Source organism: Coregonus clupeaformis, chromosome 31 (genome assembly GCF_020615455.1).
Source record: "Coregonus clupeaformis isolate EN_2021a chromosome 31, ASM2061545v1, whole genome shotgun sequence".
NCBI classification, from domain to species: Eukaryota; Metazoa; Chordata; class Actinopteri; order Salmoniformes; family Salmonidae; genus Coregonus; species Coregonus clupeaformis.
The window spans coordinates 41,648,650-41,673,981 of record NC_059222.1 but is presented as its reverse complement, the minus strand read 5'-3'; the positions used below and the strand labels follow the sequence as shown (position 1 = coordinate 41,673,981).

Below are 25,332 nucleotides of genomic sequence, written 5' to 3'. Positions count from 1 at the left end.
TCTCGTGACAGTCTTATCATTAAATCCAGGAACTGATTTGCTTCTGGGTGCCACATTTACGTCATTCATCCAGTTGATTCATCCACATCTCCATGCAGTTTGGGATCCATTATTATGTGTCTGCATTTAGTTTGAATGATTTTGAAGACCGTGGATAAAATACCATTGAAGGTGTCATCTTGGATTTTATGGAGAACATGCTAGAATACAATCAACACTAAATGCATTCAAGTTATTGCTGCCTTTGTGCTGTAATTAACCTCCATCCATCTCCCTTCACCCCCTCTTCTGCTCCCCGCCCCTTCACAAGGGTCCCCCTGACTCCCACCCCCTGACCCTCCCCCACTGACCCCCACCTCAGGCCAGAGCCACGATAACAGCGGGTCAGGGATGGGAGGCGGGACACTCTTAATCTGCAGAGGGGCCACGAGGAATATAAGAAGTTGGCCAGCCCGGCCTGGCCCTCATAGCCAACCTAGCATAGAGACCCACACATCTGCTGGAGAGAGCTGCGCTCAGCGCCCATGTTCACTTTTCTGGCTAGCCTTCACCGAAGCAGCAGGTGAGTACACCCACCATCCATTCAGACACATAGCCCATGATGACAGAGACTTGATGGATTTTGTAACTGTACTGTTCAACCTTGGAGGGAAGAGAGCAGTTTTTCAAGTAGTAAGAAAGTATACTACTTGCTGAATAGTTGGCACTTGAAGAGGGAATGTGTGTGGGAGAGAGTTTTGAGTGGTGATATTGATATTGGGAGTTTCTTGAATGGATTTAGAGAGAACTACTTTATGACTTTGTAGTGTGGATACATTTTTCAGACCGAGATCTGTTTAATGTTTGAAATGTACCTGCTACATGTAGCAGCTGTAGATTAGACACAAAACAATCACATTTCTGAACATTCTTGTATTTTGTATTGTACATCAGTCAATGTGAATGGAAACATGGCTGAATTTCATATTTCATTTTCTTAGCTGCAACTGCTGCTCAATGCATCATTGTGCATTAAAAGTGACTTCCTATTGAGTTAAACAAAATGCACAATGGATTCCAGTAAGAAACATTCTAGAGCCTTGTGAGCTTTTGGAACACCATCATATGAGGGGTAGATAATAGGATTGGTCGCTTTACCCCCTTTCTGCCTGCTCAGCATATTCTCGGTGTTGTCCTTGTACTAATAAGATTAGCCCAAGTGTAGATGGCTGGCCACTGGCTTGAAATGAGGAAGGAGGGGAGTGGTGGGAAGGGGAGGGGGGCGCTTATTAACCTGAGCTGGGGATTATATGATGAAATTGGGTAATCTTTTAGTTATTCGAGCTAGACATTCATCGGACGTTAAATTACAAGGGCAATACGATCAGTAAGGGGGTTAGGATGAGGTCTATCTGCCAGACAAAGTTAAAGGCCAGGGACTTGTCTTTTAATGAAATGTTCACTTAACCGTGAATTGCTTACTTACGAGCCCTCTCTCAACAATGCAGTTAAAAAGTAAGAAAGTTAACAAATAGATAAAAATAAAATAGTAACACAATAAATTACAATAACGAGGCTATATACAGGTTATATTCTGGCTATAGACAAGGAGTACCGGTACTGAGTCAGTGTACTGGGGTACGAGGTAGTTGGGGGGATTGATTGAGGTAATATGTACATGTAGGTTTGGTTAGGTGATTGAAGTACTATGTACATGTAGGTAGGGGGTGAAAAGCAGAAACTTTGGGTAGCCATTTAATTAACTGTTCAGCAGTCTTATTGCTTTGGGGTAGAAGCTATTTAGGAGCTTTTTGGTCCCAGACTTGGCGCTTCGGTACCGCTTGCCGTGCAGTAGCAGAGAGAACAGACTGTGACTTGGGTGGCTGGAGTCTTTGACAATTTTTAGGGCCTTCCTCTGACACCGCCTGGTATATAGGTCCTGGATGTCAGGGAGCTCACCCCAGTGATGTACTAGGCCATACGCACTAGCCATACAGAAGCCATACAGTTGCCATACCAAGCGGTGATGCAGCCAGTCAATACTCCAAATGGTCAATACTGAATTGATAACACCAAGCTATGACAATGTGAGTTCTATCATGAAGTGTGGATGTAATACAATCTGTTTCTCTCTCTCATTTCCCCAGTTGAGGAGATTTCATCAAGACGACTTTACATCAGAGAGGGATTGAACACATAACCACCTGCACACACCAATCAGCTAACTACTAACCATGAATCTCGAGGTCCCCAAGTTGGAGATCAAGTCTGCCACCCGTGTCACCGGAGGCCCTGCAACACCACGCAAGGGACCCCCTAAATTCAAGCAGAGGCAGACTCGCCAGTTCAAGAGCAAGCCCCCCAAGAAGGGAATCCAGGGGTAAGGCCACATTCATTGGGTTTCTTAGTCTCAAACAGGCATTCGACAAGGGCATAAAAAACATTTTCACGAGGTCTGATTGTAAATAAATGATCTCTGTCTCCTTTACAGTTTTGGCGATGATATCCCTGGAATGGAGGGTTTAGGCACTGGTACGTTCATTATTACTGTTCACCTGCTCTGCCTTCCTTAAAAAGTGTAGAAAACCGTACTGTAGGGTTTGCGTGGCCTACTGACTGTTACTGAACGTGACGTGTGTTTCCTCTGCAGACATCACAGTGATCTGCCCCTGGGAGGCCTTCAACCACCTGGAGCTTAGCGAGCTGGCCAAATATGGTATCATCTAAGTCCTCCTGACCTTCACCATCCATCCCACAGTCCTCTGCATCCACCTCCATCTACTTCAAACCATGCATCTGCCTCGAGCCCTCTCACTGGGTTTGACTGGAGCTATCAAACATATACCAAAGCCAAGAACTGTCTGCAAAAAAAAAAGGGTGGGGGGGGGGGGGGAAGAAAGCGGGACAGAAAAAGAACCGTCTACACTCTTATCTAGAACCTAAAAGGGTTCTTTGGCTGTCCCCATAGGAGAACCCTTTGTAGACCCCTTTTTGGTACTAGGTAAAACCCGTTTGGTTCCAGGTAGAACCCTTTTGGGTTTCATGTAGAACCCTTTCTACATGGAACCCAAAAGGGTTCTACTTCTGCCTTGAACCAAAAAGGGTTCTACCTGGAACAAAAAAGGGTTCTCCTATGGGGACAGCCAAGAACCCTTTTGGAACCCTTCTAAGAGTGTATCCATCTTTCACTGGTTTCTTGTTTTGTTTCTGCAGCCAAAGTTCACGTCATACAACACGTCTGCTCATGATTAGGACTCTGTTCTGGTATCGCTGTCTATCTATTATCTGGTTTGCAACGATATTCTATCTAGCAGCAACCGGCAGCCATTTTCCCCGTCTCTCCTCCTCTATCTCCACACGCTTCTATTCTTCTTTCCTCTTCTTCACACGGAACACAACAAACTACACTTACGAAAGCAAAGCAGCCTCAACCTTGAGTAAACAAACAAGTGACATACCCGTGAAATGGGTGGGTTCTCATTTCATGTGCCTCGGCACCTCTGCTGTCGTCATAGACACCTGCCCATCTATGCCGAATATTACACATATAAAACATGACTTCTGTAGAGATGAGACAGCTGCTGGTCATTGCTGAGCGTAAACTGTAATCTGTAATCTGTCACTGGGACAATGTGGATGAAGCTACGTCCCTTTTTCTCCTCCCTCAGTCTCACCTATCCTTTACTGGTACACAAACACAACTTGAACAGAACCAGGAATAGAACGTTCTATCCTGTTTAACTCCGGCATCCCCATACATCTTTACCCCCTCATTCTCTTACACTGCTTTTCTATATTTTGTATAATCAACGATTTATGACTATCTTTATTATATAATATGTATATTCTAACTAAGTATTCTCAGGGATAGAAGCTTGTTTAATGGCTCGGAGAAAAACACGTTGTCGTTGGCAATTTTGGCTCTTGCTGCCGTTACTTTATACATTATATAAATTATTAAATGACATGGAACAGTGGAGGCTGGTGGGAGGAGCTATAGTAGGACGGGCTCATTGTAATGGCTGGAATGGAATAAATGGAACAGAGTCGGACATGTGGTTTCCATATGTTTGATGTGGTTGATACCATTCCACTCATTTACAATGAGCCAATCCTCCTATAGCTCCTCCCACCAGCCTCCACTGACATGGACTGGAGATTAACGTGTGTGCAGCATTACGATAACTGATGTAGATGGCATTGACAGCCACTGCTCAGATTCCCCACGAACCTCAGATGTCAAACTCGATTCCAAATGTGATTCTCACCTGATAATTTTTTTTTTTTTATTTTTTTTATTTTTTTTTTAGTCATTTAGCAGACGCTCTTATCCAGAGCGACTTACAGGAGCAATTAGGGTTAAGTGCCTTGCTCAAGGGCACATCGACAGATTTTTCACCTAGTCGGCTCGGGGATTAGAACCAGCGACCTTTCGGTTACTGGCACTATGCTCTTAACCACTAAGCTACCTGCCGCCCATACTGTGATTGGGCGGTAGTAGTTGATGTCTCGTGTTGTTGTTGTTGTTGTGCTTCATCTTTTTTAAGGTTCTTCATCTTCCTCAATGCTCATGTTGACATCTCTTTGTCATCTTTATATAGTTGAGCATTTCGTCTCTATTTCGTTCATCTCATTCCTTCATTATCACGCTTACCATCTTTTTGTTTGCTTGTGTTTCACTGTAGTTTCATATCCATTTCAATTGTATATTTCATTGTATCATATTTCTGAATATCAATGTTCCATTTTAATAGCATATATCATTAATAGATGTATTTATTATATGTTGGCATGTTCTCTGTCTTTTACTTTGTCCATCGCATGTTGGCTTTGTGTCCTGTGTGTAGTGTTGCATGCTCATCTTGTCATTATTAGTGTTTTCATTATGTTCACTGTATTTTATAGTTGTACGCTGCAGTTTATGTTGTGTAATCATGTAGAAGACAATCTTTCCTCATCATTATCTCTGCGTCATCTCATAAAGGTCAATCATTCGTAGTGACCTTTCTCACCATATAGCCTAGTGTGTATTTTATAATTGTAGTTCATTTCATCTCTAGATAGAACATTTCCCTCCACAGTCCCTCGACCAATCTGCACTAATACTGGCATCCATGCAAAATTATGGCACTGATTATACTGTGGCAGACCAAGGGGTTTAAGACGTTTACACAGATCAGACACAGGTGTGATACCTCAGTTTCAAGGTGTTTATTTCAAACATTAAAGAAACAGAAAAGAGTTCCGGTCTACTCCAGGAGACCTCTTCCTGGTTACCGTCTTCTGGGCTCCGGGGAATGCTGTCTCCTCTGGGGTAGAACACCGAGCCCCTCGGTTCTAGCAGACCGTGTGGACGTCTATCGGGTAGCAACCTCTCACTACCTCCAACCCTCCCGTGTGCTGCCCTCCTGGCAGCTTTATGGGCCCCGTACGGCTGGTGAGCAATCAGCCCCTTGAGTACTCACCAGCCTCAATCAGCCCCAATTAGTCCTGGCCGGAGGACCCGTCGAGACCTGGCACGTCCAGCAGAGGGAGCCACTGCCGCGTGATGTAGACTCTGTATGTCACCAGACCTCGACGCGTCTCCCCCTGGTGGCTCGTCCGTGGTACGCCACAATACATATTGAAGAATCACTTGATAACATTTACCCTCTAGTTCTTTCATGTTCTTCATTTTTTCTTTTCTCAGATTAGTTTCTTTACCTCCTGTTCTGATAAATGAACTGAAGGCCATGGAATCATATTATTTTGTGTTGGAATAGTCACCCTGGAATACTCACCCTGGAATACTCTGGAATACTCTGGAATACTCACCCTAACAAGTTACAGAAGGGGCTTAGCATTGAATGATTGGTAAGAAGGGATGTGAAAGATGGACGCTTCAGCAGACAACATGTAGGTCGACTCTCATGTCATCAGAGCCCTGTCCTCTCTACAGTATCAAATCCAAATAAAAAATGGAAAATAAATACTTTGCCTGGTTAATTTTTCTATCCAAATATGTTAGTACAAAGATACAATATCGAGAAAAAAATAATATTCCTACCTCATAGCTCTATCTGGCATATACAAATTATAATTTCCCGCCACTGGCACAAGTTGAGACCAGTTCATGAAGCTCTTCCACAAAGAATTGCATTTCCAGACATATATCTTGGGTGATGTTACTATTTATTGCAGATATAAAAGATCAACGACAAACTTTGCATAGAATAAGTACCGTAACCGTACAATGTAGAAAACGTTCAATTTTGACGGTAAAACTATATTATATCAAAGATTATCTATTATATTTACAAGATACCCAAGTGCCAGCTCGAACAATGGAAATGTAGAACATGTCCTCAATGAGTGAAGGCAAGTGAGATCAGGTGCATCCATTCTAGTCAATGAGAGGGTAGATACTCGTGTGAACAAAAGGTAACTAAGTCGTTTTTCTCAAGGTTACTGGAATGCCACGTGTATCCACTTATATCAGTACATTTGTAACAGCCTTATTATTACAAAACGTCTATTCTATCAAATAAGCCTCACAAAATTCAACACCGTCTCATAGACCTCTATACAAAAAGGGCTTTTCATACGCAGACAGATTCTGGGCGGAGTAAATCCTCTAGTGTCGCCTCTTCCTCTCTGATTGTATGCTCTCTCTTCTCACCTGTGCTAACACTTCCTGGTCACCTGTGTAGTACTGGACATGTGACCAGTGTGACCTATAACCCCACGTGAACCTCACCAGCAATACTGTATATAATGAGGAGATGGTCTTGTCTCCGCCCTAACAATGGGAATCTTGTCCCAAAGATGGGAAGGCAGGAGATCTGCTTATCGGTCTACTTATCAATCTGCTTATCGGTCTGCTTATCGGTCTACGTATCAATCTGCTTATCAGTCTGCTTATCGGTCTACTTATCAATCTGCTTATCAGTCTGCTTATCGGTCTGTTTATCAGTCTACTTATCAATCTGCTTATCGGTCAGATTATCGGTTAGTTTATCGGTCTGCTTATCGGTCTACTTAACAATCTGCTTAATGGTCTGCTTATCGGTCTGCTTATCATTCTACGTATCAATCTACTTATCGGTCTGCTTATCGGTCTACTTATCAATCTGCTTATCAGTCGGCATTACAGTCTGCTTATCAATCTACTTATCGGTCTACTGATCAATCTGCTTATCGGTCTGCTTATCGGTCTGCTTATCAGTCTACTTATCGATCTGCTTATCGGTCTGCTTATCAGTCTGCTTATCGGTCTGCATATCAGTCTGCTTATTGCTTTATTCCCGCGTGGACAGATTTTGACGCGAGGTGGAGTAATAGCAGCTGGTAGAGCGTTATCAGTCGACGCGACATGGAGGCAAATTCAAGATACAAGAACCATTTGAACAGTTTGCTACCAGAGTGGATGAAGGAGCGGAAATATCAAATCAAATCAAATTTTATTTGTCACATCAAATCAAATCAAATTTTATATGTCACATACACGTGTTTAGCAGATGTTATTGCGGGTGTAGCGAAATGCTTGTGCTTCTAGCTCCGACAGGGCAGTAATATCTAACAAGTAATATCTAACAATTTCATAACATATACCCAATACACACTAATCTAAGTAAGGAATGGAATTAAGAATGTATACATATATGGACAAGCAATGACAGAGCGGCATGGACTAAAATACAGTAGAATATTATAGAATACAGTATATACATATGAGATGAGTAATGCAAGATATATAAACATTATTAAAGTGACCAGTGTTCCATTTCTTAAAGTGGCCAGAGATTTCAATAGGCAGCAGCAGCCTCTAATGTTCTAGTGATGGCTATTTAACAGTCTGATGGCCTTGAGATAGAAGCTGTTTTTCAGTCTCTCTGTCCCAGCTTTGATGCATTTGTATTGACCTCGCCTTCTGGATGATAGCGGGGTGAACAGGCAGTGGCTTGGGTGGTTGATGTCCTTGATGATCTTTTTGGCCTTCCCGTGGCATCGGGTGCTGTAGGTGTCCTGGAGGGCGGGTAGTTTGCCCCCGGTAATGCGTTCGGCAGACCACACCACCCTCTGGAGAGCCCTGCGGTTGTGGGTGGTGCAGTTGCCATACCAGGCGGTGATACAGCCCGACAGGATGCTCTCAATTGTGCTTCTGTAAAAGTTTGTGAGGGTTTTAGTTGCCAAGACAAATTTCTTCAGTCTCCTGAGGGTGAAGAGGCTCTGTTGTGCCTTCTTCACCACACTGTCTGCGTGAGTGGGTGGGCCATTTCAGTTTGTCAGTGATGTGTATGCCAAGGAACTTGATGTTTTCCACCTTCTCCACTGCAGTCCCATCCATGTGGATAGGGGGGTGCACCCTCTGCTGTTTCCTGAAGTCCACGATCATCTCGTTTGTTTTGTTGACGTTGACTGAGAGGTTATTTTCCTGGCACCACACTCCCAGAGCCCTCACCTCCTCCCTGTAGTCTGTCTCATCAATGTTGGTAATCAAGCCTACTTCTGTTATGTCGTCTGCAAACTTGATGATTGAGTTGGAGGCGTGCTTGGCCACGCAGTCATGGGTGAACAGGGAGTACAGGAGGGGGCTGAGCACGCACCCTTGAGGGGCCCCAGTGTTGAGGATCAGCGAAGTGGAGATGTTGTTTCCTACCTTCACCACCTGGGGGTGGCACGTCAGGAAGTCCAGGACCCAGTTACACAGGGCGAGGTTCAGACCCAGGACCTCAAGCTTAGTGATGAGATTGGAGGGTACTATGGTGTTGAATGCTGAGCTAATGTCAATGAACAGCATTCTTACATCGGTATTCCTCTTGTCCAGATGGAATAGGGAAGTGTGCAGTGTGATGGCGATTGCATCGTCTGTGGATCTAGTTGGGCGGTAAGCAAATTGAAGTGGGTCTAGAGTGACAGATAAGGTAGAGGTGATATGATCCTTGACTAGTCTCTCAAAGCACTTCATGATGACAGAGGTGAGTGCTACGGGGCGATAGTCATTTAGTTCAGTTACCTTTTCTTTCTTGGGTACAGGAACAATGGTGGCCATCTTGAAGCATGTGGGAAAAGCAGACTGGGAAAGGGAGAGATTGAATATGTCCATGAACACACCAGCCAGCTGGTCTGCGCATGCTCTGAGGACACGGCTAGGGATGCCTTCTGGGCCGGCAGCCTTGGGGGGGTTAACATGCTTAAATGTCTTACTCACGTCGGCCATGGAGAAGGAGAGCCCACAGTCCTTGGTAGTGGGCCGCGTCGGTGGCACTGTGTTATCCTCAAAGCGGGCGAAGAAGGTGTTTAGCTTGTCCGGAAGCAAGACGTCGACCCTGCCACATACGTCTCGTGTCTGAGCCGATGAGTTGCGACTCCACTTTGTCTCTATACTGATGTTTTGCCTGTTTAATTGCCTTGTGGAGTGAGTAGCTACACTGTTTGTATTCTGCCACATTCCCAGTCACCTTGCCATGGTTAAATGCAGTGGTTTGCGCTTTCAGTATTGCGCGAATGCTGCCATCTATCCACGGTTTCTGGTTAGGGTAGTTTGTAATAGTCACTTTGGGCGCAACATCTCCTATACACTTCCTGATAAACTCAGTCACCGTTTCAGTGTATTCGTCTAAATTATTTTCGCAAGCTACCCGGAACATATCCCAGTCCACGTGATCAAAACAATCTTGAAGCGGGGATTCCGATTGGTCAGACCAGCGTTGAATAGTCCATAGCACGGGTACTTCCTGTTTGAGTTTCTGCCTATAGGAAGGGAGGAGCAAAATGGAGTCGTGGTCAGACTTCCCTAATGGAGGGTGGGCAAGGGCCTTATAACCATCCCGGAAGTTCGAATAGCAACGGTCGAGAATTTTAGCAGCCTGTGTACAACAGTCGATATGTTGATAGAACTTCGGCAGCCTAGTCCTCATATTTGCTTTGTTAAAATCCACGGCTACAACAAATGTAGCCTCAGGATATGTGGTTTCCAGTTTGCATAAAGTCCAGTGAAGTTTTTTGAGGGCCGTCATGGTATCGGCTTGAGGGGGGATATACACGGCCGTGACTATAACCAAAGAAAATTATCTTGTGAGATAATACGGTCTGCATTTGATTGTGAGGTATTCTAGGTCGGGTGAACAAAAGGACTTGAGTTCCTGTATGTTACTACAATTACACCATGAGTCGTTAATCATGAAACACACACCTCCGCCCTTCTGCTTCCCGGAGAGATATTTATTTCTGTCTGCGCGATGAACTGAGAACCCATCTGGTTGGACCGATTTCAACAGACTATCCAGAGAGAGCCATGTTTCTGTGAAACAAAGTAAAAAAAAAAAAAAAATGTTACAGGCCCTGATGTCTCTCTGGAAAGAAATCCTTGCCCTGAGCTCGTTGACCTTGTTATCCAAAGACTGAACATTAGTGAGAAATATACTTGGAAGCGGTGGGTGGTGTGCACGCCTCCTAAATCGAACCAGCAGGCCGCTCCGAGTGCCTCTCCTCCGCCGGTGATGTTTTGGGTCAGCCGCTGGAATCAGTTCAGTTTCCCTGGGGAGAGCAAACACAGGATCTGCTTCTGGAAAGTCGTATTCCTGGTCGTAATGCTGGTGAGTTATCACCGCTCTGATATCCAATAGTTTTTCCCGGCTGTATGTAATGATACAAAACACTTTCTGAGCTAATAATGTAAAAAATAATACATAAAAAAACAAAATACCGCAAAGTTTCCTAAGAGCTAGTCGCGAGGCCGCCATCTTCGTCTGCGCCAGGATATGGACCAAATACAACAGGTGTAGACCTTACCATGAAATGCTTACTTACAAAACCTTAAACAACAATGCAGTTCAAGAAATAGAGTTAAGAAAATATCTACTAAATAAACTAAAGTAAAAAATAAAATAAAAAGTAACACCATAAAATAACAATAACGAGGCTATATACAGTGGGTACTGGTACCGAGTCAATGTGCGGGGGTACAGGTTAGTCGAGGTAATTTGTACATGTAGGTAGGGGTAAAGTGACTAGGAATAGATAATAAACAGCGAGTAGTGGTAGTGTAAAAACAAAGCAAAGGGGGGTCAATGTAAATAGTCCAGGTGGCCATTTGATTAATTGTTCAGCAGTCTTATGGCTTGGGGGTAGAAGCTGTTAAGGAGCCTTTAGGACCTAGACTTGGCGCTCCGGTACCGCTTGCCGTGCAGTAGCAGAGAGAACAGTCTATGACTTCGGTGACTGGAGTCTTTGAAAATATTTTGGGCCTTCCTCTGACACCGCCTAGCATATAGGTCCAGGTTGGCAGGAAGCTTGGCCCCAGTGATGTACTGGGCCGTACACACTACCCTCTGTAGCGCCTTACGGTCGGATGCTGAGCAGTTGCCATACCAGGCGGTGATGCAACCGGTCAGGATGCTCTCGATGGTGCAGCTGTATAACTTTTTGAGGATCTGGGGACCCATGCCAAATCTTTTCAGTCTCCTGAGGGGGAAAAGGTGTTGTCATGCCCTCTTCACAACTGTCTTGGTGTGTTTGACCCATGATAGTTTGTTGTTGATGTGGACAACAAGGAACTTGAAACTCTCGACCCGCTCCACTACAGCCCCGTCGATGTTAATGGGGGCCTGTTCGGCCCTCCTTTTCCTGTAGTCCACGATCAGCTCCTTTGTCTTGCTCACATTGAGGGAGAGGTTGTTGTCCTGGCACCACACTGCCAGGTCTCGGACCTCCTCCATATAGGCTGTCTCATCATTGTCGGTGATCAGGCCTACCACTGTTGTGTCGTCAGCAAACATAATGATGGTGTTGGAGTAGTGCTTGGCCACGCAGTCGTGGGTGAACAGGGAGTAAAGGAGGGGACTAAGCACGCACCCCTGAGGGGCCCCAGTGTTGAGGATCAGCGTGGCAGATGTATTGTTGCCTACCCTTACCACCTGGTGGCGGCCCGTCAGGAAGTCCAGGATTCAATTGCAGAGGGAGGTGTTTAGTCCCAGGGTCCTTAGCTTAGTGATGAGCTTTGTAGGCACTATGATTTTGAACACTGAGCTGTAGTCAATGAACAGCATTCTCACATAGGTGTTCCTTTTGTCCAGGTCGGAAAGGGCAATGTGGAGTGCAATTGAGATTGCGTCATCTGTGGATCTGTTGGGGCGGTATGCAAATTGGAGTGGGTCTAGGATTTCCGGGATGATGGATGTGATGTGAGCCATGACCTGCCTTTCAAAGCACTTCATGGCTACCGACATGAGTGCTACGGGGCGGTAGTCATTAAGGCAGGTTACCTTCGCTTTCTTGGGCACAGGGACTATGGTGGTCTGCTTGAAACATGTAGGTATTACAGATTCAGTCAGGGAGAGGTAGAAAATATCAGTGAAGACACTTGCTATTTGGTCCGCACATGCTCTGAGTACATGTCCTGGTAATCCTTCTGACCTCTTGGCCTTGTGAATGTTGACCTGTTTAATGGTTTTGCTCACATCGGCTACGAAGAGTGTGATCACACAGTCGTCCAGAACAGCTGGTGCTCTCATGCATGCTTCAGTGTTGCTTGCCTCGAAGCGAGCATAAAATACATGTAGCTCGTCTGGTAGGCTCGCGTCACTGGGCAGCTCACGGCTGGGTTTCCCTTTGTAGTCCGTAATAGTTTGCAAGCCCTGCCACATCCGACGAGCATCAGAGCCGGTGTAGTAGGATTCAATATTAGTCCTGTATTGACTCTTTGCCTGTTTGATGGTTTGTCTGAGGGCATAGCGGGATCTCTTATAACCGTCCGGATTAGTGTCCCGCTCCTTGAAAGTGGCAGCACCATTTGGTGTGACGCAGACCCATGGAGAGCGTGGTGAAACAGAGAACACACTGACTGTCCTGCTGAGTCTTTACCGAACGAAGTCAAGTTAGGTCTCCGCCTTATCTTAGCTCATTGGTCACCATAGCAACACCCACCCGTAGTATGCGCTCCAGCAGGTATATCTCACTGGTCATCCCCAAAGCCAACACGTCCTTTGGCCGCCATTCCTTCCAGTTCTCTGCTGCCAATGACTGGAACGAACTGCAAAAATCTCTGAAGCTGGAAACTCTTATCTCCCTCACTAACTTTAAGCATCAGTTGTCAGAGCACCTTACCGATCACTGCACACAGCCCTTCTGAAATTAGCCCACACAACTACCTCATATTGTTATTTATTTTGCTCATTTGCACCCCAGTATCTCTATTTGCACATCATTTTACATTTTAGTCATTTAGCAGACACTCTTATCCAGAGCGACTTACATAAGCAATTAGGGTTAAGTGCCTTGCTTAAGGGCACATCGACAGAATTTTCACCTAGTCGGTTCGGGGATTAGAACCAGCGACCTTTCGGTTACTGGCACAACGCTCTTACCCACTAAGCTACCTGCCGCCCTCTTGCACATCTATCATTCCAGTGTTAATACTAATTGTAATTATTTTGCACTATGGCCTATTTATTGCCTTACCTCCATAACTTGCTACATTTGCACACACTGTATATATATTTTCTGTGGTATTTCTGACTTTATGTTTTGTTTTACCCCATATGTAACTCTGTGTTGTTGTTTTTATCGCACAGCTTTGCTTTATCTTGGCCAGGTCGCAGTTGTAAATGAGAACTTGTTCTCAACTGGCTTACCTGGTTAAATAAAGGTTAAATAAAATAAAATAAATAAAAAGCTTGTGTCAGTTATCCTGTGAGAGCTTTTGTCAGTGGAAAAAGCTGTGTGTTAACTGTAGGGGTACCTATGTTGCTGGAGATCAGAAGTGTCCGGTGAAATAAAGGCAGGTCAAGGTTGCCATGATCAGAGTAATGCAGAAGGTGGTGTATGCTGAGGCAGTGGAGAGAGTAGTAGAGGAAGATGGGTCCAGGGCGAGGGATCCTAAGATTAGGCCGAGGTCAATAGAGAGTGATAGGAATTACATGTGCTTCAGTAAGGTTGGCTTCTTAGCGTTCATAGCTATGGTTATCAACTGTACTGCAGAAATGGAATGTAAATCACAGAAAATAGATGTTATGGTGGCAGCTGCATACTTGGGTGTATGTGTACAAGATTTTACTGCAGAAGAGTTACAAGGTGTGTTGAACGATAGTGTCCCGTCCTCCCAGGGTGCCAGCCTGGTGTAGGATCAGATAGGGCCAAAGTAGTGGAATAGTGGTGAGGTTTTAATGGGTGTAGGGTTAGTTGGTAACGCAATTGTTCTTCCCTTTCCCGTGTCTTTTTTCCCTCCCCTTTTGGTGTCACAAAGTGTAATGAATTCACACTCCAGTACAGTAGGCGGACACAGCCCACACAGTAGGTGGCGGCATGAACCTTTAAGGAATGTTTTCGGACCGCCATAATGAAGAAGAAAATAATAGAAATAATGAAAATGAAAATGAAAATGAAAATGTTGACGTAGTCGACCATCTTGCTTGGTTGTAAATAGTTACCACAGCCACAAAGTCAAAATGGTCTGTATCGTAAAAATACATCAAAACTAAAATTAGCCTTTTGGTCTTCATTTAAGGTGAGACATAATGTTAGCAGTGTGATTACGTTTAAGTTTAGGATTAGGTTTAAAATCCGATTTTAAGAAGAAACATTTGAGCAATAGGCGGGGTTTAGCCATAATTATGACTTTGTGTAACTAGTGACGACTCTCTCACTTCACCTCTTCCTCTTTGCCCTAACGTGCACAGTAAAGCAGGCCAAAATGGCTCCTACAAAAAGTGTAGGGCTCGTCAATTTGAACAACAGCCAACTAATTACTCGTATTTTTGTTATCCCTTAATTTTAATTAAATATGTTTACTTTATCAAGGGCGTAATAACCTGGGAATCCTGCTAAAATAAAGTAGCGGAATGATTTTATATTAATTGTTTCACTCGGGCAGTTGCTGAGGAGGGACACTATAGGGTACGGACTTGTTATCGTGTAACGCCCGGTGTTTGAGTTTTGGGATGGAGTTTCGTTGACTGTCTTGTCAGTCGATTTTTAATCTCTGATATCGTTCTATTTTGTTACACAGCGAAATACATCGGGAGCACAAACCCGAACATCATGGCAGAAAATATTGTAAGTATTACAACACATTGTAGTTATTGATAAAATATTGTGGATTGTTAGCCGGCTAGGTAGCTAACTTCGCTAGCTAACGTTACCGAAGTCTGATGATCGGAGTGATGAGGCAGCAGAATTAGCCACTTGCTAGCGTCACTAGAATGACAGGGCCTAGATAACTGCTAACTCACTGTTAGCAAGCTTAGCTGGTCAGAAATGTTTGAATTAAAATGTGCCCAAATGTACGGTCGTTTTAATTAAAATATAATATATTTAATAGACAAGTAAATAGCATATTACGTTAACTAAGTAACGTTATCTTTGTAACGTTATTGGTTTTGAGAAATGCGTGGACGTTCACTTTGACAAAGGGGACATTGCTGTTGACTTTAAGTAGCTAGCTTGCTACCTACAGTACCTGTTAGCAAGCTAACCGGTTTTATCAACATAACCCTGGGGCTCTAATTTGTTTTGCAAGAAAGAAGCAACAGCTAGCTAACTAAAAAAAAAAAAAAGAAAGCTAGTCAGTGTTCATAGCTTGTATTCAACGTGGCTATTTGTTTTTATTTTAACTAGCTAACGTTAGTTAGCCACAAGATCGGCTAGCTAACTTTAACTAGTGTTGTTTTTCTTTGCTCATTCGAGGTAAAACAATCCAACTAACTAGCTAATGACCAGAAAACCAGTCACTGGTAATTTAGCCAGCCCATGGCATGATAGAAGCTGCTCATGTCATTTAAAATTCCTAACTAACTAGATTCGTTAACTGATCTAGCTAACGTTACTGTTAATTTACAATCACAACCACATTATTGCTTGTGAATTATGACATTTTACATTTTAGTCATTTAGCAGACGCTCTTATCCAGAGCGACTTACAGTTAGTGAGTGCATACATGTTCATACTGCCCCCCCGTGGAAAACGAACCCCACAACCCTGGCGTTGCAAGCGCCATGCTCTACCAACTGAGCTACAGGGGACAGTGTCATGTCTTCAGTGGGTTGCAGTTGCAAGAAATATAACCTAGCCAGTTAATGGTTCATCGAATTAGCCGATGAGTCATGATCAATATGGTTGCCCCAATGGATGTATTTGATTTGGCAAAGCAATCTACATTTTAAGGGAAACAATATATTATGGTGTGGAGAAATGTAATGTTTTTCCTAATTTACAGATCATCAGGGTTCAGTCCCCGACCGGGATGAAGAAGATCCCTGCCACCAAGAAGGAGACAGCAGCCGCTTTCCTCAATAAGGTATTAAAGTATGGACACATGCTATGAAGACAAACATGGGCTCTCAGTGGTACTGTAGGCTATATGGTTGGGCCATATACAACAACAAACGCATGGGGAAACTTGTGGTTCTTTGTCATTCTGTTGTCATATTCATAGCACATTCTGTCCAAATGTGCTATTGGCCAGCTAGCATCAGAAGATAGACATACAACTCTATCTCCCTCTTGCTCTCCCTGTGCCTAGCCTGTGCTCAACCTCAGTGTTAATTTATGTATGAAGCAGGCAGCTCTGCAGGAAAGGGAGGGTGTTTCTGCAGTGTTCCCCCCTTGCCTGTGCACTGTACAGTTTATGAGCTTGAGCCATCCACTGTTGATGGATCTGATGCATGGCTCAGCAGAGACATGTACGTGTAGGGAGAGCTGTGAGTTATGTGGAGAGAGAATGGTGTGCAATGCAATGCTTTTAAACAGCACGCTATAAATAGATTTACCACAGCAGCTGCTTGCTATCCTGCCAGGTAGCGATTTAAAACCCATTGGGAGTACCTAGCTACCTTCCAGTAAGGGTTGTTAGCATATCATAGAATTGTATTCCATTTCCATTTCAAACCCACCTCATCTAGCCAGATTGTGTTTGGATGAAATGGATATGAATGTCTAACTGTGGCTTAGCAGCATTATAGAATAACAGTGAAATATGGGCAATGCCTTGGGCACAACTGGACCTCAGCGACTGCGAGACAGTATTGGGTAGGAAATCGATTAAATAGCTTAAGTGGGAGTCAAAATTCCACATCAGTGACTGAAAATCAGGAGTGGCCGGCTGTTTGGTCACAGTGAAGGGTTGCCTTGCCTGCGGCAGTACCCCATTAAAAATGCATGTCTTTTAGTTAAAAAAGAAATGTGTTGCAGATCAATGGAGAGTATTTTTCTTCACATGTGCAGTCACTCAGTCAGTGATGGGGGGGATATGGAGACGGAGAGTTGCATGAAGAGCTCAGAGAGAGGCATTAATTAACCCATAAGAGTCTAAGCCGGGGGGGGGGATGGGGGGTTCTAGTTAGCTATATGGAATTGTTTAAGAAGGTCATACCAAGGATCATTTTGCTATTTGATTTAGAATTTTAAGACCCCATTGAAGGATACACATTTTTAAAAAGCTTTTTTTATGAACTATTGTTTTGGGCCTTACTGCTATTAGCGCATTCAAACACATTGAATAACATATTCACTACATGGAACAACAGATAGTCCCCACAAAAAAAATCTAAAGGAAGTTGGTTCTGAAGTGTCTGTCCTATATCTGAGACATATAAGAAAGATCACCGTTGTCTGCACACAGCCATGCAATCTCCATAGACAAACATTGGCAGTAGAATGGCCTTACTGAAGAGCTCAGTTACCGTCATAGGATGCCACCTTTCCAACAAGTCAGTATGTTACATTTCTGCCCTGCTAGAGCTGCCCCGGTCAACTGTAAGTGCTGTTATTTTGAAGAGGAAACATTTAGGAGCAACAACGGCTCAGCCGCAAAGCAGTAGGCCAGACAAGCTCACAAAACGGTACCGCCGAGTGCTGAAGCGCGTAGCGCATAAAAATAGTCTGTCCTCGGTTGCAACACTCACAACAGAGTTCCAAACTGTCTCTGAAAGCAACGTCAGCACAATAACTGTTTGTCTGGAGCTTCATTACATTTACATCATTTAGCAGACGCTCTTATCCAGAGTGACTTACAAATTGGTGCATTTAACTTATGATAGCCAGTGGTACAACTCCTTTTTATTTTTTTTAATGGGGGGGATTACTTTTAAACTATTCCAGGTATTCCTTAAAGAGGTAGGGTTTCAAGTGGCTCCGGAAGGTGGTCACTGACTCCGCTGTCCTGGCATCGTGGGGGAGCTTGTTCCACCATTGTTGTGCCAGAGCAGCGAATAGCTTTGACTGGGCTGAGCGGGAACTGTGCTTCCGTAGAGGTAGGGGAGCTAGCAGGCCAGAGGTGGATGAACGTAGTGCCCTCGTTTGGGTGTAGGGTCTGGTCAGAGCCTGAAGGTAAGGAGGTGCCGTTCCCCTCACAGCTCCGTAGGCAAGCACCATGGTCTTGTAGTAGATGCGAGCCTCAACTGGAAGCCAGTGGAGTGTGCGGAGGAGCGGGGTGACATGAGAGAACTTGGGAAGGTTGAACACAAGACGGGCTGCAGCGTACTTGATACGTTGTAGGGGTTTAATGGCACAGGCAGGGAGCCCAGCCAACAGCGAGTTGCAGTAATCCAGACGGGAGATGACAAGTGCCTGGATTAGGACCTGTGCCGCTTTCTGTGTGAGGTAGGGTCGTACTCTGCGAATGTTGTAGAGCATGAACCTGCAGGATCGGGTCACCGCTTTGATGTTAGCGGAGAATGACAGGGTCACGCCAAGGTTCTTTGCACTCTGGGAGGAGGACACAATGGAGTTGTCAACCGTGATGGCGAGATCATGGAGCAGGCAGTCCTTCCCCGGGAGGAAGAGCAGCTCCGTCTTGCCGAGGTTCATCTTGAGGTGGTGATCCGACATCCACACTGATATGTCTGCCAGAGATGCGATTCGCCACCTGGTTATCAGAACGGGGAAAGGAGAATATTAATTGTGTGTCGTCTGCGTAGCAATGATAGGAGAGACCATGTGAGGATATGACAGAGCCAAGTGACTTGGTGTATAGAGAGAATAGGAGAGGACCTAGAACTGAGCCCTGGGGGACACCAGTGGTGAGAGCACGTGGTGCGGAGACAGATTCTCGCCACGCCACCTGGTAGGAGCGACCTGTCAGGTAGGACGCAATCCATGAGTGAGCAGCGCCGGAGAGGGTGGAGAGGAGGATCTGATGGTTCACAGTATCAAAGGCAGCAGATAGGTCTAGAAAGATAAGAGCAGAGGAGAGAGAGTTAGCTTTAGCAGTGTGGAGAGCCTCCGTGACACAGAGAAGAGCAGTCTCAGTTGAATGACCAGTCTTGAAACCTGACTGGTTTGGATCAAGAAGGTCATTCTGAGAGAAATAGCAAGAGAGTTGGCTAGAGACGGCGCGCTCAAGAGTTTTGGAGAGAAAAGAAAGAAGGGATACTGGTCTGTAGTTGACATCGGAGGGATCGAGTGTAGGTTTTTTGAGGAGGGGTGCAACTCTCGGTCTCTTGAAGACGGAAGGGACATGGCCAGCGGTCAAGGATGAGCTGATGAGCGAGGTGAGGGAGAAGGTCTCCGGAAATGGTCTGGAGAAGAGAGGAGGGGATAGGGTCAAGCGGGCAGGTTGTTGGGCGGCCGGCCGTCACAAGTCGCAAGATTTCATCTGGAGAGAAAGGGGAGAAAGAAGTCAAAGCATAGGGTAGGGCAGTGTGAGCAGGACCAGCGGTGTCATTTGACTTAATAAATGAGGATCGAATGTCGTCAACCTTCTTTTCAAAATGGTTGAAGAAGTCATCCACAGAGAGGGAGGAGGAGGATTCAGCAGGGAGGAGAAGGTTGCAAAGAGCTTCCTAGGGTTAGAGGCAGATGCTTGAAATTTAGTGGTAGAAAGTGGCTTTAGCAGTGGAAACAGAGGAAGAGAATGTAGAGATGAGGGAGTGAAAAGATGACAGGTCTGCAGGGAGTCTAGTTTTCCTCCATTTCTGCTCGGCTGCCTGGAGCCCTCTTCTGTGAGCTCGCAATGAGTCGTCAAGCCACTGAGCAGGAGGGGAGGACCAAGCCGGCTGGTGGGATAGGGGGACATAGAGAGTCAAAAGATGTAGAAGGGGAGGAGAGGAGGGTTGAGGAGGCAGAATCAGGAGATCGGCGGGAGAAGGATTTAGCAGAGGGAAGAGATGATAGGATGGAAGAGGAGAGAGTAGCGGGAGAGAGAGAGCGAAGGTTGCGACGGCACATTACCATCTGAGTAGGGGCAGAGTGAGTAGTGTTGGAGGAGAGCGAGAGAGAAAAGGATAGAAAGTAGTGGTCGGAGACTTGGAGGGGAGTTGCAGTGAGATTAGTAGAAGAACAGCATCTAGTAAAGATGAGGTCAAGCGTATTGCCTGCCTTGTGAGTAGGGGGTGATGGTGAGAGGGTGAGGTCAAAAGAGGAAAGGAATGGAAAGAAGGAGGCAGAGAGAAATGTGTCAAAGGCAGACGTAGGTAGGTTAAAGTCACCCAGAACTGTGAGGGGTGAGCCATCCTCAGGAAAGGAACTTATCAAGGCGTCAAGCTCATTGATGAACTCTCCAAGGGAACCTGGAGGGCAATAAATGACAAGGATGTTAAGCTTGAATGGGCTAGTGACTGTGACAGCATGGAATTCAAATGAGGAGATAGACAGATGGTTCAGGGGAAAAAGAGAGAATGTCCACTTGGGAGAGATGAGGATTCCTGTGCCACCGCCGTGCTGACCAGATGCTCTCGGGTATGCGAGAACACATGGTCAGACGAGGAAAGAGCAGTAGGAGTAGCAGTGTTTTCTGTGGTAATCCATGTTTCCGTCAGCGCCAAGAAGTCGAGGGACTGGAGGGTAGCATAGGCTGAGATGAACTCTGCCTTGTTGGCCGCAGAACGGCAGTTCCAGAGGCTGCCGGAGACCTGGAACTCCACGTGGGTCGTGCGCGCAGGGACCACCAGATTAGTGCCAGCAGCCACGCGGTGTGAAGCGTTTGTATGGACTGTGCAGAGAGGAGAGAACAGGGATAGACAGACACATAGTTGACAGGCTACAGAAAAGGCTACAATAATGCAAAGGAGATCGGAATGAAATTAACTAAACATCTGGGAAAGCGAGAGAGCGGGGCCTCCCTCACTTACGTTTCACTGAAACACTCAAATATAACTCTCCCAACTTCCACTTCAGAAATTATAATTGATGTAAACAACAGCGGTTCAATGTTTTCTAGGAATAGACTCTAACTTAGTTTATTCAGCTAGCTAACTTGGTAAATGGGTTTCCATAGCTGAGCAGCCGCACACAAGCCTAAGGCCCCTTTAGTTCCAGTGAAAGGAAATCTGAACGCTACAGCATACAATTACATTCTAGAAGATTCTGTGCTTCCAACTTTGTGGCAACAGTTTGGGGAAGGCCCTTTCCTGTTTCAGCATTACAAAGCGACGTGCGCAGGGGACACCTGCTCATCAAACATCTCATTCCAAAATCATGGGCATTATTATGGAGTTGGTCCCCTCTTTGCTGCGATAACAGCCTCCACTCTTCTGGGAAGGCTTTCCACTAGATGTTCGAACATTGCTGCGGGGACTTGCTTCCATTCAGCCACGAGCATTAGTGAGGTTGGGCACTGATGTTGGGCAATTTAAGCCATAGGTGTTCGATGGGGTTGAGGTCAGGGCTCTGTGCAGGCCAGTCAAGTTCTTCCATACCAATCTCGAAAACCATTTCTGTATAGACCTCGCTTTGTGCACGAGGCATTGTCGTGCTGAAACAGGAAAGGGCCTTTCACAAACTATTGCCACAAAGTTGGAAGCACAGAATTGTCTAGAATGTCATTGTATGCTGTAGCGTTAAAGATTTCCCTTCACTGGAACTAAGGGGCCTAGCCCGAACCATGAAAAACAGCCCCAGACCATTATTCCTCCTCCACCAAGTCACTGAGCTCTTCAGTAAGGCCATTCTACTGCCAATGTTTGTCTATTGCGATTGCATGGCTGTGTGATCGATTTCATACACCTGTCAGCAACGGTGTGGCTGAAATAGCCAAACCACTAATTTGAAGGGGTGTCCACATACGTTTGTGTATATGTAGTGTACTTTACTCGAATAAAACAGTTGGATTGAAACCTGCCTAGTGACACCTTTGCTTTAACCTTCCATTTTTTAAAATTGTATACATTTTTTATTTAACCTTTTTATTTAACTAGGCAAGTCAGTTAAGAACATATTCTTATTTACGATGACGGCCAAACCCGGACGACGCTTGGCCAATTGTGTGCCACCCTATGGGACTCCCAATCACGGCCGGATTGTCATACAGACTGGAATTGAACCAGGGTCTGTAGTGACCCTGATCTCTTGGAATTATGAAATATCCTTTGTTGGTGAGATGTAGCCAACAGTACAACAAGGTTGACTTTCTTTACAACACTAAAGCATTATGGATTCGATTAAATCCAAGAGTGCTCACTTAGGCTTGGCAGAAGTGCTCAGAGGGCTCTTATTAGATCTTGGACGTCTCTGCGATAATGACCGTAGACAGTCTTCCTTTCTCCTCTATCAGCCTGTTGTTTGGTAATCCATTTTGACAGTTTAATGGGTAGTGCAAGTAAGTGGCGTGAACGGTCTTTGTAACACACACAGAGTTGATAGCAGGATTAGCAAGACCCTTTTTCTTATTTCATGGGCTTTTAATAGAACATTTTGACACTTTACTTTATACTATAGTCATTATGTACCATGCTCCAGGAAGACAGCCAGGAAAGATGTGGCCGTACTTTATACTATAGTCATTATGTACCATGCTCCAGGAAGACAGCCAGGAAAGATGTGGCCGTACTTTATACTATAGTCATTATGTACCATGCTCCAGGAAGACAGCCAGGAAAGATGTGGCCGTACTCAACCCTCTAAACTAAAGCTCATCATTATCTAGTCTCTTCCCACAGCCGTGTCATGAGTCTGGCAAGCGAGACAGGACTAATCATCATTACTCTATTTCTACTGTCAGGTGGGCAAAGAGTTTGGCTTCACCTCCAACGGCTTCTCCATCTATCTGAACCGCAACAAGACCGACGAGATCCGGTCCCAGAGTAAGACCCTCAGCCTGCTGAAGATCAAGTGAGTTTGGAGCAACATTGGGTTGTTTCCATTGGACCTGAAACACACGTATCACTAGTTGTTGGGCTGCTCCATTTAGCTAGCTACACATGTTGTTATCCATATCGTCACGTCATTGTTTTACCTTGGATTGTCATTATGCTCATTTGTGTGTGTGTTTTTAACGTGTCTAATTCTTCCCTCCCTCTAGACATGGAGACATGCTCTACCTGTACCCCTCGGGCTCCCCGGGACCAGCAGGAGAGACCATGGACGTGGCCACGCCTCACTCGTCATCATCACTTCCCTCCACCTCCCATTCCTCCTCTTCCTCCTCCTCTTCTTCCTCGTCCGTGATGTCACGCTCCCACTCGGCACCCCACATCTCAGAGGACGAGATCGACCAGTACCTGGCCAAGCAGGAGGGAAAGATCTACAGGAACAAAGATCCACAGCTGTAAGAGCTTTATATACTTCCTGTATGTTGTATTGAAGCAAAGACCTACAGGAACAGAGATCCACAGCTGTAAGAGCTTTATATACTTCCTGTATGTTGTATTGAAGCAAAGACCTACAGGAACAGAGATCCACAGCTGTAAGAGCTTTATATACTTCCTGTATGTTGTTGTATTGAAGCAAAGACCTACAGGAGCAGAGATCCACAGCTGTAAGAGCTTTATATACTTCCTGTATGTTGTTGTATTGAAGCAAAGACCTACAGGAGCAGAGATCCACAGCTGTAAGAGCTTTATATACTTCCTGTATGTTGTTGTATTGAAGCAAAGACCTACAGGAACAGAGATCCACAGCTGTAAGAGCTTTATATACTTCCTGTATGTTGTTGTATTGAAGCAAAGACCTACAGGAGCAGAGATCCACAGCTGTAAGAGCTTTATATACTTCCTGTATGTTGTTGTATTGAAGCAAAGACCTACAGGAGCAGAGATCCACAGCTGTAAGAGCTTTATATACTTCCTGTATGTTGTATTCAAGCAACGATCTACAGGAACAGAGATCCACAGCTGTAAGATTTATATACAGAAAGATCTACAGGAACTAGGGATGTGACGAATTGACAATTTTTCGTAATGTTTCAATTGCCATTCTTTTAATCGGTTTTCCGTTAAAACGAGAAGACAGATATTTCACCAGATGTATAAATGTGAAGCCATACTCTTGGCGTTTCCACTCACTACCAAATATGGTAGTGAGAGGAAGCCCAGTGGCCGGCAGTGGGAGAAGATGGAAGCAGATGGATTTTGGCCAACATTCTGCACATTTTCTCATCGATTTAAAAATGTGATGTCAATACAGTTTTCTGTTCCCAAAACTAGAATCTGTTATGAACAGAGTGGACTAAGTTTAGCAGACTTTACCCTTTGCCAAAGTTTTTTAAAATTGCGTTGTTTAGGAGTGCTAAGGCGATTTGGCTTATAGAACGCTCAGTAGGCGTTCCCTAACGGAAATATGCAGATGCATGCTAGAACGGGCCAATAGATCTTGCTAGCTCATGCTTGGCTCTGCCCACTATGACTCATTTGTTCCCATTGGAAACGACACGCTGTGGTCTATCTTGGTTTAGTTATAAAAAAATCTTTGCTGTAGGCATATGTCTCAACTCCCATTATAAAGGGGAATAACACTGTTGAAACGGGAATAAGCGGTGAACAGTGATATTAATGAGAAAGACGCACCCATTTCAGTAGCGCGAGTCGTGGCTCAAATGGCACTTGCAGTCCTTCATTTAGCAAATGACCTCGCAACTCAAGTAGGCCATTGTTAATGGCTGCATATCAACTTCAATAATATCTGTAGTCAGCGTTTTTAATTTACTTTTTAATTCATCTGCGATGAGGTGCAGCGTGCTTTATATCCGTGGCTCCCCCAAAAATTGAAAGATACATCAATTAATCAATCAAATGTATTTATAAAGCCCTTTTTACATCAGCAGTTGTTACAAAGTGCTTGTACAGAAACCCAGTCTAAAACCCCAAAGAGCAAGCAATGCAGATGTAGAAGCACGGTGGCAATACTGTAACGTCAGAAAGAGCATTGTGGCATCTTAGTAAAGTTATAGCATTGTAGCGTTAGGTAGGGTTGTTTAAACGTTTTCCCTTTGTGATGATAATGGTGATCGGGAGGGTTAGTGGTAGTTTCGTGATAACTGCACTGTGATCTTAATTTTGTGGAGCGATTTTTTTTCTTTTCTTAACCTTAAGGATTCAATTTCGTTTAAACGTTCACACCCCTAACAGGAACATCGATCCACAGCTGTAAGATATTTATATACATAAAGATCTATAGGAACAGAGATCCACAGCTGTAAGATATTTATATACATAAAGATCTAT

At 44.7% G+C, this 25,332-nt stretch overlaps 2 protein-coding genes across 2 annotated transcripts in view; both read left to right on the top strand.

Moving 5' to 3' along the window:
• Positions 1-398: 398 nt before the first annotated feature.
• Positions 399-2,865, top strand: LOC121548039 (retinal rod rhodopsin-sensitive cGMP 3',5'-cyclic phosphodiesterase subunit gamma). The gene is made up of 4 exons (XM_041859439.2): positions 399-562; positions 2,127-2,359; positions 2,471-2,511; positions 2,630-2,865. The coding sequence occupies exons 2-4, from the start codon at positions 2,214-2,216 to the stop codon at positions 2,704-2,706; spliced, it is 264 nt and encodes an 87-aa protein (XP_041715373.1). The 5' UTR covers positions 399-562; positions 2,127-2,213; the 3' UTR covers positions 2,707-2,865.
• Positions 2,866-14,835: 11,970 nt separating this feature from the next.
• LOC121547734 (nuclear protein localization protein 4 homolog) overlaps positions 14,836-25,332 on the top strand; it is a 37,209-nt gene continuing 26,712 nt past the window's right edge. The window contains exons 1-4 of the mRNA XM_041859149.2: positions 14,836-15,012; positions 16,173-16,253; positions 22,893-23,002; positions 23,193-23,438. Of these exons, the coding sequence (XP_041715083.1) occupies positions 14,998-15,012; positions 16,173-16,253; positions 22,893-23,002; positions 23,193-23,438 (452 nt within the window). The 5' untranslated portion in view covers positions 14,836-14,997. The remainder of the gene's footprint in view (positions 15,013-16,172; positions 16,254-22,892; positions 23,003-23,192; positions 23,439-25,332) is intronic.